Source organism: Notothenia coriiceps, unplaced genomic scaffold (genome assembly GCF_000735185.1).
Source record: "Notothenia coriiceps isolate Sejong01 unplaced genomic scaffold, NC01 NC01_scaffold00024730, whole genome shotgun sequence".
Classification (NCBI taxonomy): domain Eukaryota; kingdom Metazoa; phylum Chordata; class Actinopteri; order Perciformes; family Nototheniidae; genus Notothenia; species Notothenia coriiceps.
In genome coordinates, this window is record NW_011357431.1 from 3,108 (window position 1) to 28,062 (window position 24,955).

General features: G+C 43.1%; 2 protein-coding genes across 2 annotated transcripts in view; both read left to right on the forward strand.

The window, feature by feature from the left end:
- The first annotated feature begins 3,839 nt into the window (after window positions 1-3,839).
- LOC104955735 (rap guanine nucleotide exchange factor 4-like) lies at window positions 3,840-22,862 on the forward strand. Its single transcript, XM_010783127.1, has 29 exons — window positions 3,840-4,115; window positions 4,800-4,872; window positions 5,659-5,714; window positions 8,370-8,460; window positions 10,581-10,884; window positions 11,676-11,879; window positions 12,546-12,667; window positions 13,748-13,931; window positions 14,719-14,803; window positions 15,346-15,406; window positions 15,966-16,042; window positions 16,511-16,657; window positions 16,981-17,075; window positions 17,171-17,256; window positions 17,498-17,576; window positions 18,200-18,350; window positions 18,445-18,533; window positions 18,618-18,645; window positions 18,740-18,815; window positions 19,098-19,241; window positions 19,398-19,495; window positions 20,075-20,200; window positions 20,477-20,655; window positions 20,749-20,839; window positions 20,949-20,999; window positions 21,138-21,225; window positions 21,314-21,378; window positions 21,488-21,542; window positions 21,647-22,862. Exons 2-29 carry the CDS (start codon window positions 4,848-4,850, stop codon window positions 21,772-21,774), a joined length of 2,985 nt encoding a protein of 994 aa, XP_010781429.1. The 5' UTR covers window positions 3,840-4,115; window positions 4,800-4,847; the 3' UTR covers window positions 21,775-22,862.
- A 1,416-nt stretch (window positions 22,863-24,278) lies between these two features.
- LOC104955734 (mitogen-activated protein kinase kinase kinase 7-like) overlaps window positions 24,279-24,955 on the forward strand; it is an 11,186-nt gene continuing 10,509 nt past the window's right edge. The window contains exon 1 of the mRNA XM_010783126.1: window positions 24,279-24,714. Coding sequence (XP_010781428.1) covers window positions 24,535-24,714 — 180 coding nt within the window. The 5' untranslated portion in view covers window positions 24,279-24,534. The remainder of the gene's footprint in view (window positions 24,715-24,955) is intronic.

A 24,955-nucleotide genomic window follows, 5' to 3' on the forward strand; every position in this document is an offset into this window, starting at 1 on the left:
TGTTTTTCTTACAGAAGACCCTGTTTACCCGTCCCTCATATTTGAATATATTTGCATTATTTACCATATATTAATCTGTCTGCTCTTCATATCTGTCAATTTTTATAAAGCAAACCTTTTGATATATCTTTTTGCTACGGCAGTGTCGTGTTTATTAGGCCTGCAGCGATAAGTCTGAATGGGTGAGATTACTTTGAAATATAGTCAGTTACTGAATACAAATGGTATTTTTTTAAATTAGTAATGTTAACCATTAGATAACAATAAATACTTTTTTTAAACCTTAAAGCAAACATTGAAAATAAATAATGCACCTTTTTATACTAAGAAAAAGAATGCTTCCTCAAATAATTGTTATTCAAAAAATGGCCATACTGTAAAGATTTGATCAAAAATGTAAGCATGTAATCTCTCTAATGTCACTATAATCAAATTGCACATGTTTCATATGAAATTGGGGCTTAATTTGCTTATGATTTGTAACCTGAATACCTAATCCTGATTTATGAAATATGTTACTACTCACCCCCTTTACTTTGTCCTAACAAGTAAATGAAATTATTGTTGGTTTTTGATTGTTGGTCAGACACCTTGGACACCTTGGACTTTAGAAAATGTGATTAACTGAAAATGGAATGCAGTTTAATCGATTATGAAAATATTCATTAAAGTTGCATTCTGAGTAGTGTCACACTTGTCAAATTCACTTTTAAGCCACAATTAGAACCAGTAAATTACCATTACACCTGTGTGGAAGGACTCGTGTGACACTACTCTTAAATGTGAGCAGAGTATTGTTTCCCACATTTACTCTCTAAGCAAATCTTTTGTATTGGTGGACAGGATGCAGTCACTATCTGTACTCTGGGGATCGGGACGGCGTTCGGGGAGTCCATCCTGGACAACACACCACGCCACGCTACCATCGTCAGCAGGGAGACCAGCGAGCTGCTCCGTATCGAACAGAGGGAATTCAAGAGCCTCTGGGAGGTGAGAGAGAATCTGTGTGTAGCTGTGAGTGTGAGCAGGAACTTAATGATTCAACATGACCTCGATCTTCTTGGTACCTAAAGCTTTCCATCTCAGAATACGTTTCTCTATTGAAACGACAATTTCCAGCCAACCTCCCAATGTAATTGTGCCTTTAACCACAAGAGGGCTGTCCTCCATAAGGACACCTGCTGCACCTATAAGACACACACCTCAGGAGCTGGATGTTTATAGTATTTAAAGTATAAAGCATGATGATCCATATACAGAATGTGTTATACAGTATCTTTATTGCAGGCAGTGTAGGGGGAATCTAAAAGTGATATATGTAGGGATCCCTTGGCTACTATTGTCTGACTCTGAACATATTACCAGTGTGTGCTCGAGTTTCCTCCTGGGCTCAAGTGCAGGTGTTTTTAACACATTTTGATTGTGTTACAACCGTTACATAGAGAGGATTGTATTGTCACATCATGTAGACCGGTTGTAATGAAGCTCTTGCTGATTAGGGAACGTAGACAACAATATGGGATGTCTATTCAGGACATGGAAGGCAGGTTAATTAATTAACTGGATATAGATATGGATAGATGCACAGGCACTCAGGTAATACAGTAATACTGAAATGTGTATGTGTGGTTCTAAAAGAAAGAAAGAAACATCAGCATTAACTAAAATTAAATGTACAATTCTCTACAATCAAAAGTTCAGTTACTTATACACACATAAAAGGTTTATAAACTAACTAACTAACAAACAAATACATAAACAGATGGTAAACCTATAACTTAACTGTACAAATGACTAATAGAAAACTACTATTGAAATAACAAAAACACTTACTGTTGGTCAAGGAGGCACACAAACAAACTGAGACTTCACTGTGAATCTGAACAGCCAGCTGCTTTTTTGAGCCAGCAAACACGAATTTGAGGACGTTGTGGTCTAGCTACAGATTTCATTGTCTCTGCTCATGTATAGTCCCATTAGGTGAGCCTTTTGTACACAGGTATTCTGACCGGTCACTGCAGGAACAGCACAGGTAACACTAATGACTGCTGTCCTTTGATTAACATTATATTACTTACACCTGGGCTTTTTCCTGCTTTGCCAAGTTAAAGTGACCTAATGAGATAAAACACATCACACCTGTGATGGAAACTTCTGAAGCAATGGAGACAGGACTCAGAGAGACACGGGGAGAGCAGGAACTTTGATGGCAAACACTGACGGTTTATTTGGAGCTTCAGCCGGAGAATTCACAAGACATGTCGTATGCCACGAGTTGACACAGCGGATGCCAAACCAGTTCTGAAGATCTCTACCCCAGACCCATGTATTTAGCTAGTTCTGAGAGAATAATCAACATTGTGCACAACAAGATAAAGCACTATGACACCTCTATCAGCTGACGCCAACAGGCAGGAACAGGGAGACAAAACACTGAGAGCACAGCAGCCCAAGGTTGCAGGTGCCTGTTCTCAATGAGGGTAGTACAAACTGATAAACTGGGTCAAAGTTATGGGCCCAGGAAAATATTTCCCAAACAACACCTAAAGAGGGGGGAGAAGCCAGTTAAACTATAGCATGAATGATTTAGATCACTCCTGAATATAAATACTCTGCAAATATATCGGATATAATATAGCGGAGACTGTATCATATTGGAACGATCAACTTTGGACTTCACGCTGGAATCTTTTATTGAGCGTTGGTAATGAAGTGGATGTCTCTCAGTGGGCCTCCTTGTCGAGGTCAGCCCCTCCATTCACCGGGTCTCTCTCAGACAGGAAGTGCTGGCAGAGCAGTGGATTTGTTTATTGTTGTTTTTATGTGTCTGCTATGTGGTTTGATCATGCTGTCAAGTCCAAAACATCCAGTTTTCCTTGAGAAAAAACAGCAGTTATATTAGATATGAATAAAAGAAATTTACTAGATGTGTGTTTTTTTTTTGCTTTTGACCAACCACTTTGTAAAATATTTCTCTAAAAAAGATATGCTGCTTTTTTGGTTTCAGTACAAAACAGACTAAATTATTCATTGTTGCAATTAAAAATAAATAATGACCTCCTCTCCAGTTTGGAGAGGAGATGAATATAAACTAGATGAATATAAATTGGGTTTAATGGAACGTGATATCTGAACTTTAGGACACAGGAAGATACGAAAGCGAGATTAGACAATCATTGGTTATTAAAGCGTGTGTGCCCTGTTATTATTGAGCTCGGATTGAGTTTGTTTGTCAGCTAAGTGCACTCAGCCCCCTATCTGCTGTCTATTCTTGGATTGTAAAACATAGCCTGAGGTTTTAAATCTCATTCAGCGCATAATAAAAGGGTGTGTGTGTGTGTGTGTGTGTGTGTGTGTGTGTGTGTGTGTGTGTGTGTGTGTGTGTGTGTGTGTGTGTGTGTGTGTGTGTGTACTAATTTGTGTGCATGTGCTTGTGTGTGACGAGGACTATAGAGCCAAAGGATAAATTCAGTCATGTGTTTGATGAAAGGATAAAAGTAAAAAAAAGCGCTGCTCCATAATTCAAACACCAAGTGGAGAATAACAGGATGAATAAACAACAAGGTATAAATGTTAAACAGCGTTTCTGACTGATATGTAAACCTGTAAACACACAATATATCAGACAGCTGATTGGTTGGCCTGTACTGTGGCAGGCTTGTATTGTAAGTCTTTCTCACTTTATTTCCCTTTCACCTGCTCTACTTTTCTCCTGCCCACTTCCTCTCTATTGGCCATGTTCTGTCTTTTGCCAGTCTCCTTCCTCTCCTCCCTCTCTCTCCTCACCCTCTTTGTCTTTTCTGTCTCCTTTTCTCTGTCTCCCTCCTCCCTCTTTCTCCTCGATCATAGCTCGATCATACAAGGATTCGGATCACCGTGGTAACCTGTGAGAGGAAAGTGGTTTGGTTTTTGGCCGGATCGCGGCGAGAGAGGGAAAGTGAGAGACAGAGAGATACACTGGGGCGACTGTGTGCGAGGGCGAGAGAGAGGGAGAGGGAGCAGCTTGTTTTGTGCAGGATACTATCCGGTGGCTTGTGTGTGAGTTGTAAAGGAGCATAGGGCAGCTCTCTGGGGTTTTAATTCCCTCGGCATTAGGCTGAAGTGTGTTCCTTCAGGTGAGTCGTACTCCTCCATGTGGGAAAATTAGATTACCGTAATGTTTTCGTTCTTTATTTGTGTTGTCTTTTACCTCATTAAGTTGTTTAGCCATGTTGATCCTGGTTAAGTGTGTGTGCAAGAAAAACATTATCTTGGAAGTCCTTGTTTTATTTAGGTCAAACAGATCCCTTTTCTTTCTCTCTCTCTGTAAGTGTATGAGTTTGTGTGTGTGTGTGTGTGTTTTCAAAGGCATTATTTATCAATGACCTTGCAGAAGTAGAGCTATGGCACACTCAAAGTAACCTGCTGTGTTTATTTCTTGGAGAGTCACGGCTTTACAAATGCAAATACAGTTTATTGTTTCAAATGCTGTAGGAGCATCATCTCTACAAACATTTAGAAGCACCCGATTATCTCATTAACCCTGTTTTTCAATGCTGCTGTGATGTGTGTGTGTGTGTGTGTGTTGTATAATGTTAGTTGTTCTGCATGTAAATGATCTTGATTGTACAAAGGGCTTTGTTTTGAGGGCACTTGCAGCGTGTGTTTGAAACAAACACTTTGTGTGTGTTGGAGAAAGACGGAAATAAACGTAATGGGTTTTGACGTTGAATAACGGACGATTTCTTACAAATTAAGTAATAATAGGAGGTACATTGATAAGATAGACACACTGATGCAAGTGTACCTTTGTTTTGTAGAAGTATCGTCAGAGCCTGGCTGGACTGTTGGCCCCTCCCTATGGAGCTATGGAGAGTGGATCCAACAATGACAGTGAGTACACACTGTAAATATAAGCACTGTAAATATTTCTTTATTGTTTAATTACTAGTGTGTTTACTTATACATAAACAATGCATATAGTAGCTTAGCATATTGAAAGGTCATATAATAAATGATAAATGAGAGTAATGTAACATAAGTATTTTATATTGAAAAGGAAAGAAAGGCATTTAATTTTTGCAAAGAAAATAACATAGACTAGAAAATGTTGAATATATTTTTATTTTACTCCTACTTCCTTTTCAACACATTATACTTTAGTATAGTGTTAGTCAGGATCTACAGTATTAAATTAATCCCAGCATTTTTGTTGTGATTTCGGATTTCGGGTTTTATGCCGGGATTGGATTTGGGCTTTAAAGGTTAACTTCATTGTGAACTCACTTTTGTCCAATTTTCATGAATCCAAAATCCTAAGAAGGCCTTGAGGGATTTTCCTAAAATTTAGAACAAACATTCATTTGACCGGAGGATTAACTGATTAGATATTGGGGATCAAAGGTCACAAAACACATTGCTTGCCATTATTAATACACTAATTAGGACTATTTAACACAAATATCTATTTAGTAAAATTATGAGGCGATTTTTAAGCGGACATGAATGTGAGCTGCAACTTGATAGGTTGGAAGACGCAAGCAGCCCTATAGAAGTTGTATTCTAGTTCAGCACTTTCTATCTCAGCTACATAAGGAATCTTTTATAGTCATAGTTTTTGGAGGGAAAAGTATTTGTAAGAAATCTTCAATTTAACTTCAACATTTGTTTCCTCCTCAGGACTCACAGACAGAGACAACATGAACTCAGACTCTGCAAACAAAACCCACAACAAGGTAATCACTCTCCACAGCTCACTGCCCCAAACCTGAAGGTCTGACGGCGCTTTGTCTAGGAAGTAAAAAAAAGTTCTGCATGGCAACTTGATCCTTTTAATAAACTCTGCCAGCATGTTTTGGAGAGCTATGCCCTTCCTCCCGGCACACAAAGCATGAATGAACCAAAGTCACAACAACCAATATACTGTGGGCCAGGCCGCCTCACTGTGTCCTGAGTTCCTCTGCGCCTCACTGCTTGTGTCAGAATATCTATAGAGACAGGGCATTGAGGTTTGAGGAACATTTACATTTTAGTCTTGTATGTTTGATAGAGCTGGTGGAAGATGAGTAATATTGGGATGTTTGCCAAAATGCTAAATCTGAATAAGGTTTTAAAAACACGATCCAGGAAGTCTTGCTGGATTTTAGGTGGTGGAGGCAAAGATTTATGCTGTGAATTATGCAGGGAGAATAAAATAAAATCAACCAGTGTCATAAAATTGTTCACTGCAGCATACTTTCATGTTCGTGAAAGAATCAGAATGAATTTTGGAGGTGTATGCGTTCGGATAAGGGACGATGATGAATCACAGCTGTGTTCCTCTGTAGTTATGCTAATGCAAGCTAATGCATGCACGTAGAAGAAAGATCCCATCTGCCCAATTAGCAAGCCTTTCATTTGTTGTTTTCAACAGCAGCTGTGTGTGTGTCCACATCTGCTTTAACGCTCTCTTTCTAAGGTGCAGGTGTGATCTGTAGAGGATGATATGGGTTTTTTGGTACAGTTTTATTTTTATTTGGCTGTTTAGTGCTATCACAAGCGCAAGTATTAACTCATGGATTAAAGTTAACAAACCAAATTGTGTGTGTGTGTGTGTGTGTGTGTGTGTGTGTGTGTGTGTGTGTGTGTGTGTGTGTGTGTGTGTGTGTGTGTGTGTGTGTGTGTGTGTGTGTGTGTGTGTGCACAAAACAGTGTGTAGAAAATACATCAATCTTTGTGCAGACACTGATACTCAACATTTATATTTTGCCAAAAACATGCCCCAGAAGCATTCAATTGTCTCTCCAAATCCGCTCAACAGTCCGCAGCTCCACACTGTGATCCATCATGAAAAGGACCATCATCACACAGCGGAGTGTGTGAGGATGGTCCTCGCCTACACACTGATACAGTCTGACAGGAAGTGATCATAGAAACAAGCCAGCTCTCTGCCCAGTATCCTCAAGGATTATCTTTAATGTTTCATTTGAAACACATATCAAACGCTACTCTTCAGTGTCAATGAACCTTTACAATCAGAGTTCATTCAATCTGGTTCATTTCCAAGTAGGTTCAAACATACGAGGAATTTGCCCTGGTGTGTACATAAACCGTTAAAGAAAACAAATTACAAGAAAAGGACCAATACATAAAACAACTATAAAAAACGATATAGAAAATGGGGGGTTACGTATTGTAACCCTAGTCATAAGCACATGCTATTGCGGGGTGGAAACATGCACCACTGGGCGCTGTCTCCTGACCCCCTGCAAAATGTGCGCCATCAGCGGCTGACTAAAGGCTGACCTGTCACCCAATCCCTCATGGCAGGACGAGATACACCTTCATTGTGGAATGAGCAAGCCCCCTGTCCACCAGTATCTGTAAATAGGAAAGAATAGAGCCCAACGTACATGATAGAGGCTCTGGACTCCTTTCCTCACACCACCGCTGGAATCCCAGCCACTTCGGCCTGTAACAGGCTGTGGTGGGTCCTGCTCTTGCTGCCTGGATAGTCTGAATAACTTTGTCAGACAGTCCCTCCTGTCTCAGCCTGTCCCTCTCAGGAGCCAAGCCCGGAGAGGTTGGCCCAGAGTGGGTAACGCCCCTATTGCACCTGCGGTGGAAAGGCGTAGAGCAGCTATCTTGGCCATGGCTCGTGTGCAAACGTGTCCACCCCCCAGGGTGGATTGTCCTGCCGAGCCAGGGAGAACCAACATTCGTCTGGCAGGGGCCCGCCTCTTGACATGAGGCCGGCCGCCCTCTCTGCACTGTGTGCTCGCACAGAGCACATTTAATAGACCAACTAGTACTCACCTCTACGAGCTATGAATCAACACAAGAACGGTCCATTTCGTGGCGTCAAGAAAGACGGAGACGTTGTAATAGTGTGTAACATAAGTTTCCAAGAAAGAAAACCTGCCTCCCAGTGTTTCCCCGTAACATAGAGTCACAGATGCCCCGGGGACACTCGGGGAGGTCCTTGCGACTAGCGGTAGTCGTGAAATATAAGGGCCGTTTATTACCTTTCGCGCCGAATACTTGTGTCGTATCTACCCTTATGGGATGTGGGATTGGATGAAGGGGATTGTATTGTCATAAGCAAATACTGTTAACTCGTAATTTTTTTTTTTTTTCGTTATTTCGCGTTCCATTTCCTAGTGTTCGTTTGTGAGTCTTTATAAATGAAATGCAATGATAAAATACGTCCCAATACGTAAGCCACCTCCGCAGCACTGAACTTTACTCGTCTTTTTTTTGACTCTTATAATTCCTAGTTATTTTTTCTGATTCCCTGGTAAAGATCCGTTTATTTTGATTTCACCAAAAGCCAACTTACTTTTATGAAAAACAGCTACTGACGCGTAAATCTAGGGTCTTTACCTCATCCGTGCTTGCCTCCACTCTTTCAGGACTCGTGCTCGCCCGTCCACCACCTCTTGGTGTCTCGCGACGTGCTTGGAGGGAGCCGTCTGGTGGACTTGTGGTCGTGTTTGAGACTGTGTGAGAGCGTTCCCTTGAGTCCCTGTCCTTGTGTAGTTATGTTGTATCTGTGTTGACACTACTGTAGTTACGCGTGACCTCTGGGACTGTTGGTGTTCTCAGTAGTCAGAGCTAGATTAGGAGTTTGTCATCGTTTTTGTGACTCATCCCTGACAGTGCAAGGAAGTTGTACTAGCGACACTAAGTTGACCAAGGTAGCTATAGTGCACGTCGAGATAGGACCCGTTTAGGAGGCAGGGTACTCAATGGCGACGATACGGCTGTCAGAGACGAGGTGGTGTGACGACTGATTGGAGTGAAGTGTGTGGAACTCCTGTAGCAGACTCTCGTCTGAGCGACTTAGACGTCGCAGTTCTAGACTCGAGCTGAGTAGCCGAGTAGTGGGGTTAGTAGTGGGTCGTGGTTGATAGAGCGCGAGTAGGAAGCGACGGGTCAATTGTTGCGAGCACACAGATTGGAGACCGAGGGAGGAGCAAGCGTGGTGCGAGTATTGTGCTAGTCTGGGCGTGGCGGAAGAAAGTAGGAGCCTTCGTGACTGTAGGTCGAGGCGAAAGTGGACAGGGTTGCGTGACTTAGGACAGGGTGAGTAAGCAGGTAGCGCTACTAATGATGTACGATGAAGACTTACCGAAGGGTAGTTGGAGGCTAGTTATTCTTCGCAGCGTGAGTATTTAGTCTCTAGAGAACGACGGGCTAGTTTAGTGGGCGGTTGTGAGTACATGCTGTGTGTAGAAGGAGGTAATGAGAGAGTCGAGTACGACGAGGACATGCGATGGAAGAAGCGTGTATGTCTTCTTGATGGAGAATCGGAGGTATAGAGGCATATAGTTCGAGAGGTATTAGGGAACGAGGTAGATGAGTGGCTGGAGGAGCGCATATAGCGTGGCAGAGCGGGTGCGAGCGAGAGAGCAGAGGCTTGTATAGAGGCAGTGGCTTCGAGACAGACTGTTGCAACACCCTTAATATCAAAACTACCCGGCGCGCTGCCGCGAAATGGTAACAGGTATGGAGCAGTTCGTTAGACTAGCAGACAGTGAGGACCGATGGCACCATCGAGTACGGTAAATAGTTTGGACCGTACCGAGCTGACGGACGAACAGTAGTCTGACATGTTCACGCGAGGCGGGGTGCCTCTCACAGATCTTGAAAGAGTACACGCGCGTCTGCTGAGTGTCGTGCGTCCCGCTCAGCTCGAGCTCGATCGAGGGAGTGCCTATCTACGACGTTCCGCCCCTGACAGTCAGAGATGACAGAGATGCGCCGCCGTATCACGCGAGCGAGGCGCCCATACTGAGTCGCGCTTTCGTACAATTACAGTGCGGCGAAACGCATTTACGCGCACATTTTCGTATAAAGAGCACACATAATCGAACAAACGCGAGATCCACTTATAACTGGTTTAGACCTGAGGTATCTGCGATATGCCACACCGACCGCGAGCTGTCTGTGCAGGCGTGTAGTGCGAGGATCTCGATGCTCGTCCATCCAACCAGGGGAGCGGGACGTTTGGAATGATGTCCGGTTGTACACGACCACTCATCGCTGTGGCGCGTGGGGTCACCGGCATGTGAGTTGTCCGTCCTGCCTCAAGTCGAGGCGGCGCGGAACAATCGCGGTGTCTCTTGTGACACCAACACCGGAGTCTCTTACAAAAATAGAGACGTTCGGGGTGTAAAGCCTGNGTGCATGACAGAGGCTCTAGACTCCTTCCTTCACACCATCGCTGGAATCCCGCCCACTTTGGCCTGTAACAGGCTGTGGTGGATTCTGCTCTTGCTGCCTGGATATTCTGAATAAAGTTGTCAGACAGTCCCTCCTGTCTCAGCCTGTCGCTCTCAGGAGCCAAGCCTGGAGAAGTTGGCCCAGAGTGGGTAACGCCCCTATTGCACCTGCTTCCTGAGACAGCGCTCCCCAGACCTGAGGAATCGCCCAGGGCTGGCCCACCATCTTCTGTGTTACCTCCGCGTACCACGGTGCCAGGCGGCGACCTGGCGCCACTAGGATGACTGACAGACGTTCCCGCCTCACCCTCTCCAGGAGGGAGGGATAAGGTGCAGCAGTGGAAAGGCGTAAAGCAGCTTTCTTGGCCCTGCTCGTGTGCAAATGCGTCCACCCCCAAGGGCGGATTGTCCCACCGGGCCAGGGAGAACCACAGGGCACAGTGGCTGTTGCGCCTATGGGCGAACAGGTCCATCTCTGCCCTTCCGAACCAGACCTGCTTCAACACCTCCGGGTGAAGCCTCCATCGTCTGGCAGGGGTCCGCCTCTTGACATGAGGTCGGCCCCCCTGTTCTCCCGTCCCGGGATGTGCAGGGCCCTTAGAGACAACACAATCTGTGAAGCCCACAACCACAGGTTCTCTGCTGCGGTCAACAAGGCTATGGAGCGGACTCCGCCCTGCTTGTTGATGATGTTGCCACTGTGGTGCGGCTGTCGCTCCTCACGAGCACATGTTTGCCCTGTATTAAGGGTTTGAAGTGCTGTAGGACCAACATCACTGCTTGCAGCTCCAGGAGGTTGCTGTGCCGTCCCTGTCAGAGGCCAGCAACCACCTATAGCTCTCTCTTGGCATGTCCCCCCCCATCCTGTCACTGAAGCGTCTGTGAAGACTGTGGTATAGGAGGTCACTCGCCCCAGTGGAGCTCCCCTCCGCAGATTCTCTGGGGACCCCCAGAATTTGAGGTTGCTCTCTACTGAGGGGGGGATGGTCACCAGATGCCGTTTGTGCCTCTTGGGATCTAAACGAAGGCAGATAAACCACCTCTGCATGCGGCGTGTATGCAGCAGTCCGAGTGGCACTACGGAGTGAGCAGCTGTCATGAGACCCAAAGTCTGCATGATGATCAAAGCTGTCACCGTCGCCCCCTGACGCAGCCTGCAGACTGCCCGCAGCAGGGATGCCTGTCTGCTTTCTGTCAGGGTGGCACATAGTCTGCCTGCATCGAGCATCACCCCCAGATATTCTACCTGCTGGTGAGGTATGGGGGAGCTCTTCTTCCAATTGACCACAAAACCCAACTTTGTTAGGTGTAGGATCAATTGGGCTGTGTGAAACATTGCCCATTCCCTGGACCTGGCCATGACTATGAGGTCGTCCAGATAAAAGAACACCCTCATGCCATGGTCCTGCAGCGGTTGCAGCGCAGTGGCTGAACGTGCGTGCGGGGCAGAGCTCTTTTTAGCTCTCTGCCCAGCCTGCTGTCTGCTGGGAGCAGCCATGGTCATCACCTAGGGCGGTGGACCTCCATGGACCGGACCCGGAAGTGCCCGACAACGGCAAACGGAGCCATCCACCCCGCTGGAATGGCGAACGTGAATGGCACCGCCTCGGCCATATCCTGGTCCCCCAAACACTCGAAGCAGAGGCGCCCGCTATTTAAGCCAGGGCACGAAGGACAGGCCCGGGTCTCTCCATGGAGGTGTGATAACTCTTTCTTCTTCTTTCAAATGTTTCACTTTCTCTGCAGTTGTTACTCGCTCGCTGAAGAGAAAAAGGATGGTGGGCAGAGGGTGTAGCTTTATATACTGAGGGCCTGCGCACGCATTCAGGTAGGCTCGCCCCGATTGGCCGGCTACGTTTACGTAACTCAGTAGGTGAAAGCACGCACAGCATGATAGAGAGTAGTACCCATAGAGTCCAGTAGAGGGCGGAGCCTGTGTGAAATATAACATTTAAATAAATAAATAAATAAATACGTAAACCACGTATAGGGCCTTGTACACTACTTACACCATTTCTAATTTTCATATCATTAATAACACAGTGTGTCAGTTGCTCTTATATTCATGTTATCGTTCTAATTATTATCTTAATTTGTACAGCTTATGCTGCTTTTCTTTGCATTTAAGTCTTACGCTAGCAGCATAATGTGTACAGATTACACTTAGATTTTTTACATATTTTAAATGTTTTCCCATAGTGTGTCATTGAAACACTCTATATGCTTCTGCAAATTGACCCCAGAGGAAAACTAAAGAGTTTTAAATGTAATTAAACTTGAATTTATTTGAATGACAAATGTCTGTTTACACTAAATGATGCATGCAGCAGCTTTGGGAGATGTTGTGGTTTGTCTGTGTTGCAGACAGTGTTGCGTGGGCACAGAGCTGGTGGACTGGTTGGTGCTGCAGAGCGCCTGTGTTCTCACCCGCTCCCATGCTGTTGGGATGTGGCAGGCGCTACTGGAAGAAGGAGTGCTCAACCACGGTAACTAACACTATTTCCTCATAGTGCTGTTTAGTTTCACTACACTGCATAGCTGTCATAACGTCCAATAGTCAGTTCCCAATCCTCTATTTCAAAGCAGCCATTAATGTGTCTCTCTTTTACTCTGAATTGGAGCAGTGGTAATACTAAAAATGAACATCTATCGCAGTGAAAGTATCAACATGAAAACCAGTCTAGTAATTAATTAGACGTTTTGAAGCAGGAACATAAAATATAGTCAATCTAAGATTCATACACTTCAAAGAAGATGCCTGAAATGATGTCCTGATGAAAGAAAAATATGAAATCACTGAAAGGAAGAAAATTGTGATCCAGTTTCTATCTAATATCCTATAATGTGATATTACTGTGAGAGTATTGTCCCAGATGTTACTGTGACAGTAGTGTTACATACATTAGTTTGCTGACACACAATAAACCTTCTGTAAGAGTGCATGGAAAAATACAATTTCACCTGTGGGAACACATATAAAAACATCCTATTAAGAACATGGTCCTGTGGCTCAATTCAGCCTCTTGTGGTTGAAATGAGAATTGTGGGTGAAACTTCTGAAGCAATTGGAGTCAGGACTCTGAGAGAGAGACACGAGGAGAGCTGGAGCTTTGATGGCAAACACTGACGGTTTATTTGGAGTTACAGCCGGAGAATTCACAAGACATGTCACGGGCCACAGTTTGACATCACGGTTGAGATGCCACAATCAATTCTGAAGAACTCTACCCTAGACCCATGTATTTAGCTAGTTCAGAGAGAATAATCAACATTGTGCACAACAAGATAGAATCATAACACCTCTATCAGCTGACGCCAACAGGCAGGAACAGGGAGACAAAACACTGAGCTCAGTCAGGACAGTATGAACTGATAAACTGGGTCAAAGTTATGGGCCTTGGAAAATATTTCCCCAACAAGAATTAAGCGTTTTTTTCCCCCTACTGTACCTGTTTCAAATCTATCACCATTTTGTTCACTTACTTCTATATCTGAGGTTACTAAAATCACTTTGCATGCACCGACTGCTTGTTCATACGTGTACAATGTGTCTGTCTGCTCTTCAGTGGACCAGGAGCTGGGTTTCCAGGACAAATACCTGTTTTACCGATTTCTTGACGATGAGGAGGAGGACACTCCATTGCCCAGCGAGGAGGAGAAGAGGGAGAGTGAAGAGGAGCTGCCGGAGACCATCCTCTTCCTCGCTCAGATTGGCCCTGACGCACTGCTGCGCATGATCCTCCGGAAATCGTCAGTAACAGTTCATTGTAGTGCTTGAACTTACATTAAACTGAAAATCACAATTTCCTGGGTATTACATTCAGTAAAAACAAAACATGTTAAACCAAATGTAATCCCGAACAAACCTGTATAATAATAATACTATAATGTATAATATTATTGTTAAAGCCAGTATTTTGTTTTTATAAGAAAGACCACCTAATCGTGACGTCTGTAGTCAACTAGACTAGAGCATAAAAGACTACAACTCCCACGGCACCTCCTCTAAAGTGACAGTGATGGGCAACCTGCTAGAAAGACGCCGTCGAGGCACAGTTTTTAACCGTCCAATTATCCTTTATGTTATCAAGTTATATAAGCCTTATCAAGAAAGAAAGAATACCTACTGTAAGTTGTTTGTTATTTTATTTGAGTTTTGCCTATTTGTTTTGAATATTGTAAAGGCCTCTTTTCTTTGTTGCATGTGTAAAAGTTTGTTATTTTATTTTGAGCAAACACATGGCCTAATATCATCCAAACCATCGGAGGCCAAGCAACTCTTCAACTGTAAGTAATATACATGTAAAGGAAAGAAAACGAGTTAAGAAATGTCTGTTTAAGGCGTCTAGTGGCTTGATAGAAGGAAGGAAGCCACGACAATTATGAACAAATCATCTGTGGGGATTTCTTCCCAAAGACTTGATTTTAGCATTAGGATGTCATTATACATTTTTTTAATTCAGTTTAATAGAAGGTGAAGCATGCATGAAATGTCCATGGTGAGTTGATGATGACGAACTCCTGCGTGTGTCCGCAGGCCCGGTCAGAGGACAGGGGACGACCTCGAGATCATCTACGATGAGCTGCTCCACATCAAGGCCTTAGCTCACCTCTCCAACACTGTGAGTCACACGCTGCACTTTTCTTAAAGGGACAGTAACGGTTTGCAGGAAGGCTGTTCATTCATCAGAACCACCTGCTACAGCCTTTTGTATTTAAGACCAGAGGGAGACATTGTAGTCACTAGCGTTAGCGTTTATCTCACCAGTGTAATGGGACTGGTACGTTTTAACAACAATCTGCAATGTGTTGGCAGACTTTCATCTTGTGGAGGAGTCTTTTGAGTCTTTGGTTAGCTGCTGTTTTCATGATCCTATAATCAGTATTATGTTTATTATGTGAAATCCCATTAAATGCAGTTTCATTCAGGAGATTGAAGTGATTCACAAAGAATGTGTTTATGACGTTGTTATTCCTTATCTTTTGAACATGGTGCTTATGAATATGAATTTCAGATGACTCAAAGTGTCCTAAAGCGAAACTCTCCATGCACATGATGGAAGGTTGCTAAAAATAATCCTTAAAAACCCCGATCTGTGCATATTACTGTTCTCTCACATATGTTTGCAGTGCAGCTAAATCCCTTATGACTTCTTGTTTGTAGGTGAAGAGGGAACTGGCGAGCGTTGTGATCTTCGAGTCACATGCAAAAGCTGGAACCGTGTGTGAGTTTTTCATTTTGTCTTGAATTGCATTTTTGTTTGCATAAATGATCGTAAAGCTGGGTTTTTTGAAAGTCTGGCACCATGGCAGTCATCTCATACAAAACTGAGACACCTAAGTCAGTTACTTTGATTCTTAACCTACATTTGTTTACATTGTGTTAACTTGGCCCCATTTAAAGCTGCAGAGTTATCAGTTAGCTATTTGTGTTTGAAATGTACTTATTCATGCAAAAACAATTACTGGATTACTTTTATCCTGAAGTATTAAAGATGTGATGATTCTGAAGAAAGATTGAGAGAAGGAATTTCTTTATTTAATGATTTCTCAGCAGATGTATTTTTGATGAACAGCCAGGACAATCACACTGAATCTATGCATGTGTGTATTATGTCTTTGTTCAGTTTGGACCTTTTTTACTTGTAGACAGAGTATGAATTTTAGACAAATTGCAGCACACGTCTCTCCTTCGATTCACACTTTGAAGACCTCTGATGTACAGGATATATTCTTTTGTCATGTTAGTGGGGTTGATATATGTTTGTCATCTTTATCTTCCAGTATTCAACCAAGGAGAGGAGGGCACATCATGGTACATCATTCAGAAGGGCTCTGTCAACGTGGTAATCTACGGCAAGGTGTGTCCTTGAATGCATCCACTTACATGTTAGAGTTGTGTGCTTCATTTGATAATATTTTAACAGCTTGTTATGGATTGAAAACATGTCTGTGTGGGGCGGACCAGCAGTGTGTGCCCTGCGGGGCTGGGGAACACCAACAGAGGAGTTTGGCAAACTCTGCACAGCTAACCATGACTCATCAGTAGGATTAAATGGCTTAAGGGATTGTACGCATACACTATTTCACACCACACACTGATTTACAACCACTGCACAGGCAGGGATGTGCTGCACATGCTCATGTCCGTGCATACACATTTATCACACATGCACAGACACAGACAAGTGCACATGAATCATCTCAGTCCTGAGTGCTCCTGCTGCTTCCTTATTTATCTTCAGGGTATTAGATGACAGGGAAACTGCAATGTGTCTGAACTTGTTTGTGTTTATTTACGTGTGCATTCATGTGTATGTGTTTCTCAGGGTGTGGTGTGTACGCTTCACGAGGGTGATGACTTTGGGAAGTTGGCCCTGGTTACGGATTCACCTCGTGCCGCCTCCATCGTCCTGAGAGAAGACAACTGTCACTTCCTTCGTGTTGACAAGGAAGACTTCAACAGGATACTCAGGGTAGGCAGAAGAGATGGACATTTATCCTGATGGGAAACAAATGTAGTACACATGCAACCAACTACTAACTTTGGTACAGTAAAAAGTCACTGCCAACGTTCCTCCTCAACCTATATTCAACAAAATTAAGTAAGATCCATTAAATGAAACACTATCTGAATGCATGACTTTGAGCCTCAACCTTCACTAATGGTTGATGCTTCCTGACTGTGGCGTCTGTCACCCTCTTCTGGTAGAGGAGCTGCAGTACATTCACAATAAACACATTTGTCTTTGTGGAGAAATATTACTGCTTTTATCCGTGCATCTTATCGTGTTTTCAGGATGTGGAAGCCAACACGGTGCGTTTGAAAGAGCATGAACAAGCTGTGCTGGTGTTAGAAAAGAGTCCTCGCACCTCCACCCTGGGAAGCATCAAGTATGTGTGTCAGTGCAAGGAGTGTTGTATGCTTACTTAAAAGTGTACAGTAGAAGGAATCCCTTCTGACATCACCCTTAACTCACCTTTTGCAGGTACACTGTGATATCGGGAACACCAGAGAAGATTTTGGAGCACTTCCTGGAGTCCATGAGGATGGACGTACATCAAAGTGAACCAGGTAGCCAATGCAAAACGAATGAATATGCTTTATAAAAGTGACTTTGATAAGTCAATCTTTACAGAGATTGCCCAGACATTCTATCAAATGTATCGCAATGAAAGAGTGAAGGATTGAAAGAAGGAAAAGCAAGCTAAATGGATACATTATAAATGTCATGTTCAATTCCTTTTGATTATTTCCTTCCTTTTCTGTCTGACTCTCTTCCCATTTGCCATCTGTTTTTATTTTCATCTATTAGACCCGGCGGTGGATGATTTTGTCCTGATGCACAGTGTCTTCATGCCCAACAGCCAGCTGTGCCCTCTACTCATGGCACAATATCCTTTCCGCTTTTACTCATACTGATTGTGATACCCTGTAGGTTCACTCACACATTTAGAACTGTTGACAACTCCTCTCAGAAATGGAAGGACATGTTTATTGTTTACTGCATACTATAATAGGGTTACTCACAGCTTCTTGGATTGTGTAATTTAACAGTTCTTTTTATAGAAGCACTGCAGCAGCAGTTGACCATACAATAATGAACTGTTCACAGAGAGAGCACTTCTTTTCACACCATGTCTGTTAAGTGCCTATCAATCGCCAGATGAGGTAACACAATGGTGATTGAGCCTTGGACCCACTCAAAAAAAAGACCTTGCATTCACAGTTTTACAAACTGGGTGTCTGTTGCAAACAATTCTGGGTAAAATCTTGACCTGCATGTGTTTTTATTTCTGGTTTCTGTTAGAATTGCATGTGAACAGTTAATATGGAGGACAAAAGAAAAGTGGGAGGACTACAGATGACTTCCAGAGTCAACGAAACGGAGATCTCAGAGACTCTAACTTTCAATAAAGACATCTAATACTGTGGTTGTACAGGATTTGACAGAAAGTGGATATCCCTGTCTCTCTTTTTGCTACGTCTTTGTATTTATCTTTAACCCTGTGTGCACCTACCATGCGGCGTCCCCCCCCGGCTCTGAGCAGGAGAGGTTGGAGTATGCCCTCAACAGTAAGAGGAAGGCCCTCATTCTGGCCCTGCGCTGGGCTAACTCGCACACCTACCTGCTACAGGAGGAGCCTGCGGCAATCACTTTTCTAGAGGTGACCAAAAGCAAGCTTTTAAATGCAGGAAACGACATACCTTATTATATCACACGCATGTTCTCAATACCGTTCTTCTTCTCTGTCCCTGTAGGAGTTGTATGGGAGTGTTTCAAACGATTCTCGGATATTGAGAGGTTTGAAAGACTTCATTCCTGACCTGGAGAAAATCGTCAAATTACAGTACGTTTTCCCACTTTAAACTGTCACTGTTACGTTGTATGTATAAGCTATATTATTGTATCTTATGTGTGTTTCTTATTGTAGTTCGGAAGAAGCAAAATCCCTAAAGAAGGTATACCAGACTACATTTGTTTTAACAACATTTCCATTGTACTTGTTTCGCAATGTGAAGGCTTGAATGCACACTGTCTGATATATTTCAACAGAAAACCTTAATACGACAGTTCAGCAACGGAGAGGAAAGGCTGCAGAAGAAACAGCCTATTAGGAATCACGATGACAGTAAGTTGGTGTGTGTGTCTGTGTGAACATATATATATTAATATTTTACTCTGAAAGATCATTTGACAACGGTTTGCTGGTCTACCGTGTCTGTATTTTAGTGTGGATATCCATCTCCAAACCAGGCAAATTTCATATTTTGATAATTGTGTTTACTCGTAGGACTTTCAGTGTCCTTTTTTTTGCATCTCTATCTTGTAAACTTTATTGTAACAAATCGGAATCGCTCACAAACCATAGTATTGTATTTCTAATGTTATTTTTTTTTGTGTGTGTGTGTAGTCCTATTGAAGGTGTACTGCAGTGATCACACATACAACACTATCCGGGTTGCCGTGACAGCGACTGGAAGAGAGGTGGTCAGCGCTGTGGCCGACAAGCTGGGCACCACCGATGAGCTGGTGCTGCTCCACCTGGGCTCTGCAGGTGAGGAGAATACAGACACATCTGGATATGAGGGAGCACTTCACAGCAGCGTTACCTAAAGACAGATTATAAATCAGTTCAGGCACTGATTGCTAATATTTCCTCGAGCAGGATGAAAACGGTTTCACTCTTTTACTATCCCTGTTTTTGTTACAGAAAAACAAATGGTGAAGCCGAATGACGTTTCAGTGTTTTCTACTCTGAGCATCAACGGCAGATTATTTGCTTGCACCCGAGACCAGCTCAACAGTTTGGTAAGAGATTCATATTGTCCCTGTTTACTTAAAATGTGTGCATTTCTTTAAAAAATGGATTCAAAATATAACATTCGTGCAGCCTTTGTTGTGGTTTCATGTGATTGTGACGAAACGGAAAGGATCATCAAAGCAGAGACAGCTAGGCTTTGAGCTAATGTTAGGCTAAATGTTAAACATTGATTTTGTTCAAATGACATTGTTTAAAATTACCCACATGTGTAAAAATGTCTTAAATGTTATACATTAGTTGTTTAATATGTTTGAATCTGTGCTCTGTGTCTTTTTTGTTCTTCAGTTTAATAGAGTTCATGCTCACAGTAAACAACTGAATAGAAGCAGTATTTACATTAATAAGACAAATAAATAGATATATGCATCAATTATTGTATTTCATAAAAATATACATGTGTCTATATAAATGTACACATCCAAAGACCTTGCATACAATTTATTAATGCAAAAATGTCATAAAACAACAAAATACAACACAGACCACACTTAGACTGGGAAAATAACACAAGCAAACAAAAAAAAAAAGTGCTTATGAATGTGTGTATTTTTGTCTGTGTGCCTCAGACTCCTCTTCCAGACCAGGAGGGTCCCACTGCAGGCTCCATGTCAACCTTTGAGTTGATGAGCTCTAAGGACCTGGCTTACCAAATGACCATGTTTGACTGGGAGCTCTTCAGCTGTGTGCATGAGGTATCACAAACTGTATGCACATACACACACCTAAAAACAATCCAAGGCCAGTAGAAGAACACAAGCATGTAGTGTGTTGCCTCATTTACACTTTGAAGTATATACAGTATAACCTTTAACAGCAATTGGGGTATTTACAGCTCTGGTGATGTATCATTGTTCATGATAAAAGCCCTGCAGGAGAAATGCTTGATAGATACAATGTGGCATTTCCTGCTGACTGGCTTAGCTCCAACCCTGCTCCCCTTTAATGTCCCCCCCCCCTCCTCTCCCCAGCATGAGCTGCTCTACCACACGTTCGGCCGGCAGAGCTTCAGAAGAACCACGGCTAACCTGGACCTGTTTCTGCGGAGGTTCAACCAGGTCCAGCTGTGGGTGGTCACTGAGGTTTGCCTCTGCTCACAGCTCAGCAAGAGAGTCCAACTCCTCAAGAAGTTCATCAAGATAGCAGCACAGTGAGTGGGACCTGCTGCGACTGTCACACTTCAGACGCAGGCCGCTTTGCACACATACACTTCATATCTTGCTTTTGTGTGTTTTGTCGACAGCTGTCGGGAGTTTAAGAACCTGAATTCATTCTTTGCCATCATTATGGGCATGAGCAACCCCGCTGTCAGCAGATTGAGCCAGACGTGGGAGGTAAACTTAATCTAATCTGCCTCGATCTAAAGTACCTTGGATATACAGTATTACACTTTCACTAAATTGCTACATTCATGTCACTGAGGTCTTTTGTGTTTCCTGGCAGAAACTACCCACCAAGTTCAAGAAGTTCTATGCTGAGTTTGAGAGTATGATGGTGAGTTATATGAAATATAATTCACTTCAATTGAATTGGGGTGGCAACAGAAACCTATAGATGTATGTACAGTAGATGCATATCCTTAAAGACAACTAGCTGTATCACTAGAGATGAAAATGATTTTTTCTTTCACAGGACCCGTCAAGAAACCACCGATCCTACCGCCTCACTGTCACCAAACTGGAACCACCAATCATCCCCTTCATGCCGCTCCTCCTCAAAGGTACGGCAGAGCACATTAGTACTCCAGTCATGGAATAAACCTTCAGAGGAACATGGCTCTAATTAACCTTCATTATTTTCTTGAACAGATATGACATTTACACACGAGGGCAACAAGACCTTCATTGACAACATGGTCAATTTTGAGAAAATGGTGAGTTTGTGTGCCCATTTTAAAGGGCAAATGACTTATCTTAAGGGCATGTTTTATTCTCTCGTCTCTCAAGTTGTTGTAATATCTAAAGAGCCTCTTATCTTTTCAGCGTATCATAGCAAACGCAATTCGGCAAGTGAGGCACTGTAGAAGCCAACCATTCAGTAAGTCTGTTTATTGCTTTATTGAATTACATTCCCATGCTGGATTTAAACGTGTCTTACCAATGAAATCCCCTTTTCTCCTGTTTCCTCTTTTACTGCAATAGATCCCGACATATGCCAACCCAACAAAAATCAAGCGGAAGTGCGGGGTTACGTGAGGAAACTCTGCGTTATCGACAACCAGAGGGCGCTGACGCAGCTCTCCTATAGGCTGGAGCCTCGGCGGACATGAGCTCCAGAACTTCCACCGCCATCGCCTTCTCTGTGACGTTAGCATTTTAAAAAACCACACACGCATTACCTGGATAAAGTAACTCAACACGACTGGCAGTTCAGTAGCAAATCACAATGACTTTAGAACTATGATGGATGACGGACTTATTACTGTGCCATTAAAAGCCTCTTCTTCCTGGACAGACAGAAACTGTTCAGCTGCTCTCTCGTCGCCGTGTCTCCGCCCCCGGATTGAGGGTCTTAACCGTACTAGTTGTTATTGTTTGGGACCTGTTAGATAGAACTGTAATGTATAGAACTTGAATCGATTCCCTGCATGACTGAACTTTGTGTTCTATACAGTGGATTTCTATCGGAGTGTCCTGTAATGTTGTGCTACCCCAGATGAGATCTAGTTTACAATATATTACTGTACCTGCCTGTAAAGCAAACCTTACTCTCCTGATTATCCTACTCATAGACAGAAAACACCATAAACTGTAGAAACCTAGACTCTTCATTTCCCTTGTTGACTATACAGATACAAGTTAAATACTTATATACTTCATAATCTACATGATTATATCCAAGTCTTTGAGGATCTTTAGGATTCGATGTCCCTTTTATTAGTCAGACGTTCAAAACTACTAAACAGAGTATTAGCTGGATTAAAGCCCTAATTGTATTGCAAACAGTGTTCAAATTTGTCACTGCGGTATTGCGTTTTATTATTCTATCGGGCTGAATCTCCTGTAGGACATGAATTAATCTAGATGATGAGGCTGCTTGGTATAATGTGTTCTGAGATCACTTGCCTTTCCAAATTGTACTTCTTTGATTTGGAAGCACTGATCCTCGATGCTGGGTCTTAAAGGCGTCTTGTACTTTGAGGGGGAATCTTGTCATCTCAGTCCGTGTAATTTTATTTTTATATATATGTGTGTGTGTAGATTGTGAGTGTGTTCTTGACAAGTGTCATTAATTTTCCTTTGATCTCAGGAGCTTCTGATGTGATGGTGTGTGTTGAGAGGCTGGCTTTCCTTAGAGCAGCCTGTAACTGTGCTTGTATGTGTGGTCTGCCTTGTAAATAAAAAATAGCTAATTTAACAGTGCTTATGCTTTGATGACCTTCTTAAAAATGTGTTGACTAAGGAGGGTGAAGCATATCAACATTTACATACTCGGATTGGATTCAACTTAAAAGGACGTTTCACACATTTCAAAGTCATTTTGCCAGCTCTAATGAGTGGGAGATAGCAGATGTATCCTGCTGCAAAGGGAGGTAGCTGTAGCAGATCTGAGGAAATAGGACCTATTTTGTTTTTTACAGAAAGCCTGCTCTCTTAAGAGTCTTGTGTTTTTTGGCATGAACCGTGTTTCAATCTATTCATCATTATGCATATAAATACACGAGACATTTTCTTTTCAATGAAAGGTAGAGCTTTGCTTGCAATATGAGGATTAGAAATAGAAAATATTGTGCACAAGTGTTGGGAGAAATGGTCTACTACTACTAGTGAGTCAAGCTGTAAACTGACTTCCATGCCCCCCTGATGACCTCTTTCTTAAAGAGGTCAAAACCCAGTTCACAGATTTGTATACACTTTGATGCATGCTTCCCACAGGAGGAACCCTTTGAATTTGATTGTTAGACATTATTCTCCCTGAGCATTCCTCTACTATCCGTATGATTCCAAACTTTCCACTTGCAGACAAGATATTTTATTTTGTACCTGAATGCTTGGCTTATGCCTGCTCCTCAGAGGAAGAACCCTTATCCTCTTACAGTCTCTGTTCTGTAGTGCTAACTGAGACACACATATAGTTCTTGGACACGTTTGTACTATGGTGTGTAATGATTCATCACAGCTTCTAGGAGTCATGTTTTATTTATGCAATGAATAACTCATGTGTCCTCTTGCACTTCATGACCGACTGAGAAGCGTCCTAACTTCCTCGGGCTGATCTCACCTGTCCCTACACATTGATGTCAGCACGGCTATCTTGCTTGATGTCGTCACTGGGTCATTCCTGTCAGTCTGAGTAACAATAAGCCCCTCCCTGGCTTCTCTGGTGAGTGAGTGTTTGTTTTTAGAGGTGTGTGTGAGATAGATTTAGGTATCTCAGGCTGTCACCCTCGTAACTGATTTGCAATGCCCGACACTGTGTCAGACATAGTAAATCAGTGACACGCTATAGGCCAGAGAGGTGTGTGTGTGTGTGTGTGTGTGTGTGTGTGTGTGTGTGTGTGTGTGTGTGTGTGTGTGTGTGTGTGTGTGTGTGTGTGTGTGTGTCTTTATATAGCCACAGTTATCCAGGAAGAAGGAATGCCCTGGATGCCAGTGACCATATTTGAACGGTGTGTCTGCTACAGCCTGAATGCACATTGAACGTACACACTCACCTCCCATTAATCCCCACTCTTTTTGTGTGTATGATTTGTACTGTAGTTCCACTGGATCACCACTATCAGGCAATGTAATACCTTCTCTGGTCTAGTAGGAACAGGGGAGCTTGGACTTTTCCTGACTCACAGGGAGCAAACTTCTCTCTCTCTCTTTCCAGCACTTTCTGGCTTCTTCTCTGACAGTCTGTTCCGCTGACTGACAACATCTACTCTGACCCTGTGGAGGAAACTATCCCGCCTCTCCTTATTTCTTATCCTTCACTCTCTACGATCTGATCTGGGACTTGTACACTTTTTGGTAGTTGAGCTTGCACTCCCTTTAGTCTGTGTGTGTGTGTGTGTTAGTGTGTGTGAGTGTATGTGTGTGTTTGTATGCTAGTGAGTCAGTATGCCATGTCGTCCCCTGGCTCGTCGTTTGTGCAGATAAAGCATGAGGATCTGCTTTTCTATGAGAACTGTGGAGGAGGCAGCTTTGGGAGCGTCTACCGAGCCCTCTGGATATCCCAGGACAAAGAAGTGGCTGTAAAGAAACTTCTAAAGATTGACAAAGAGGTAAGGGATGCACCGACACACACACACACACACACACACACACACACACACACACACACACACACACACACACACACACACACACACATAAACAAATCACGAACTTCTGCAGCAGAGATGCACACAAACATAATTTCCTAGAAGTTATTGACACCTGAGGCATGTTACTGCTCTCGTTTCTTGCAATTTCCTAGATTCTCTTTGGACACCCATAGCCCCCTCTTTCCCAACCCCCTCCTCC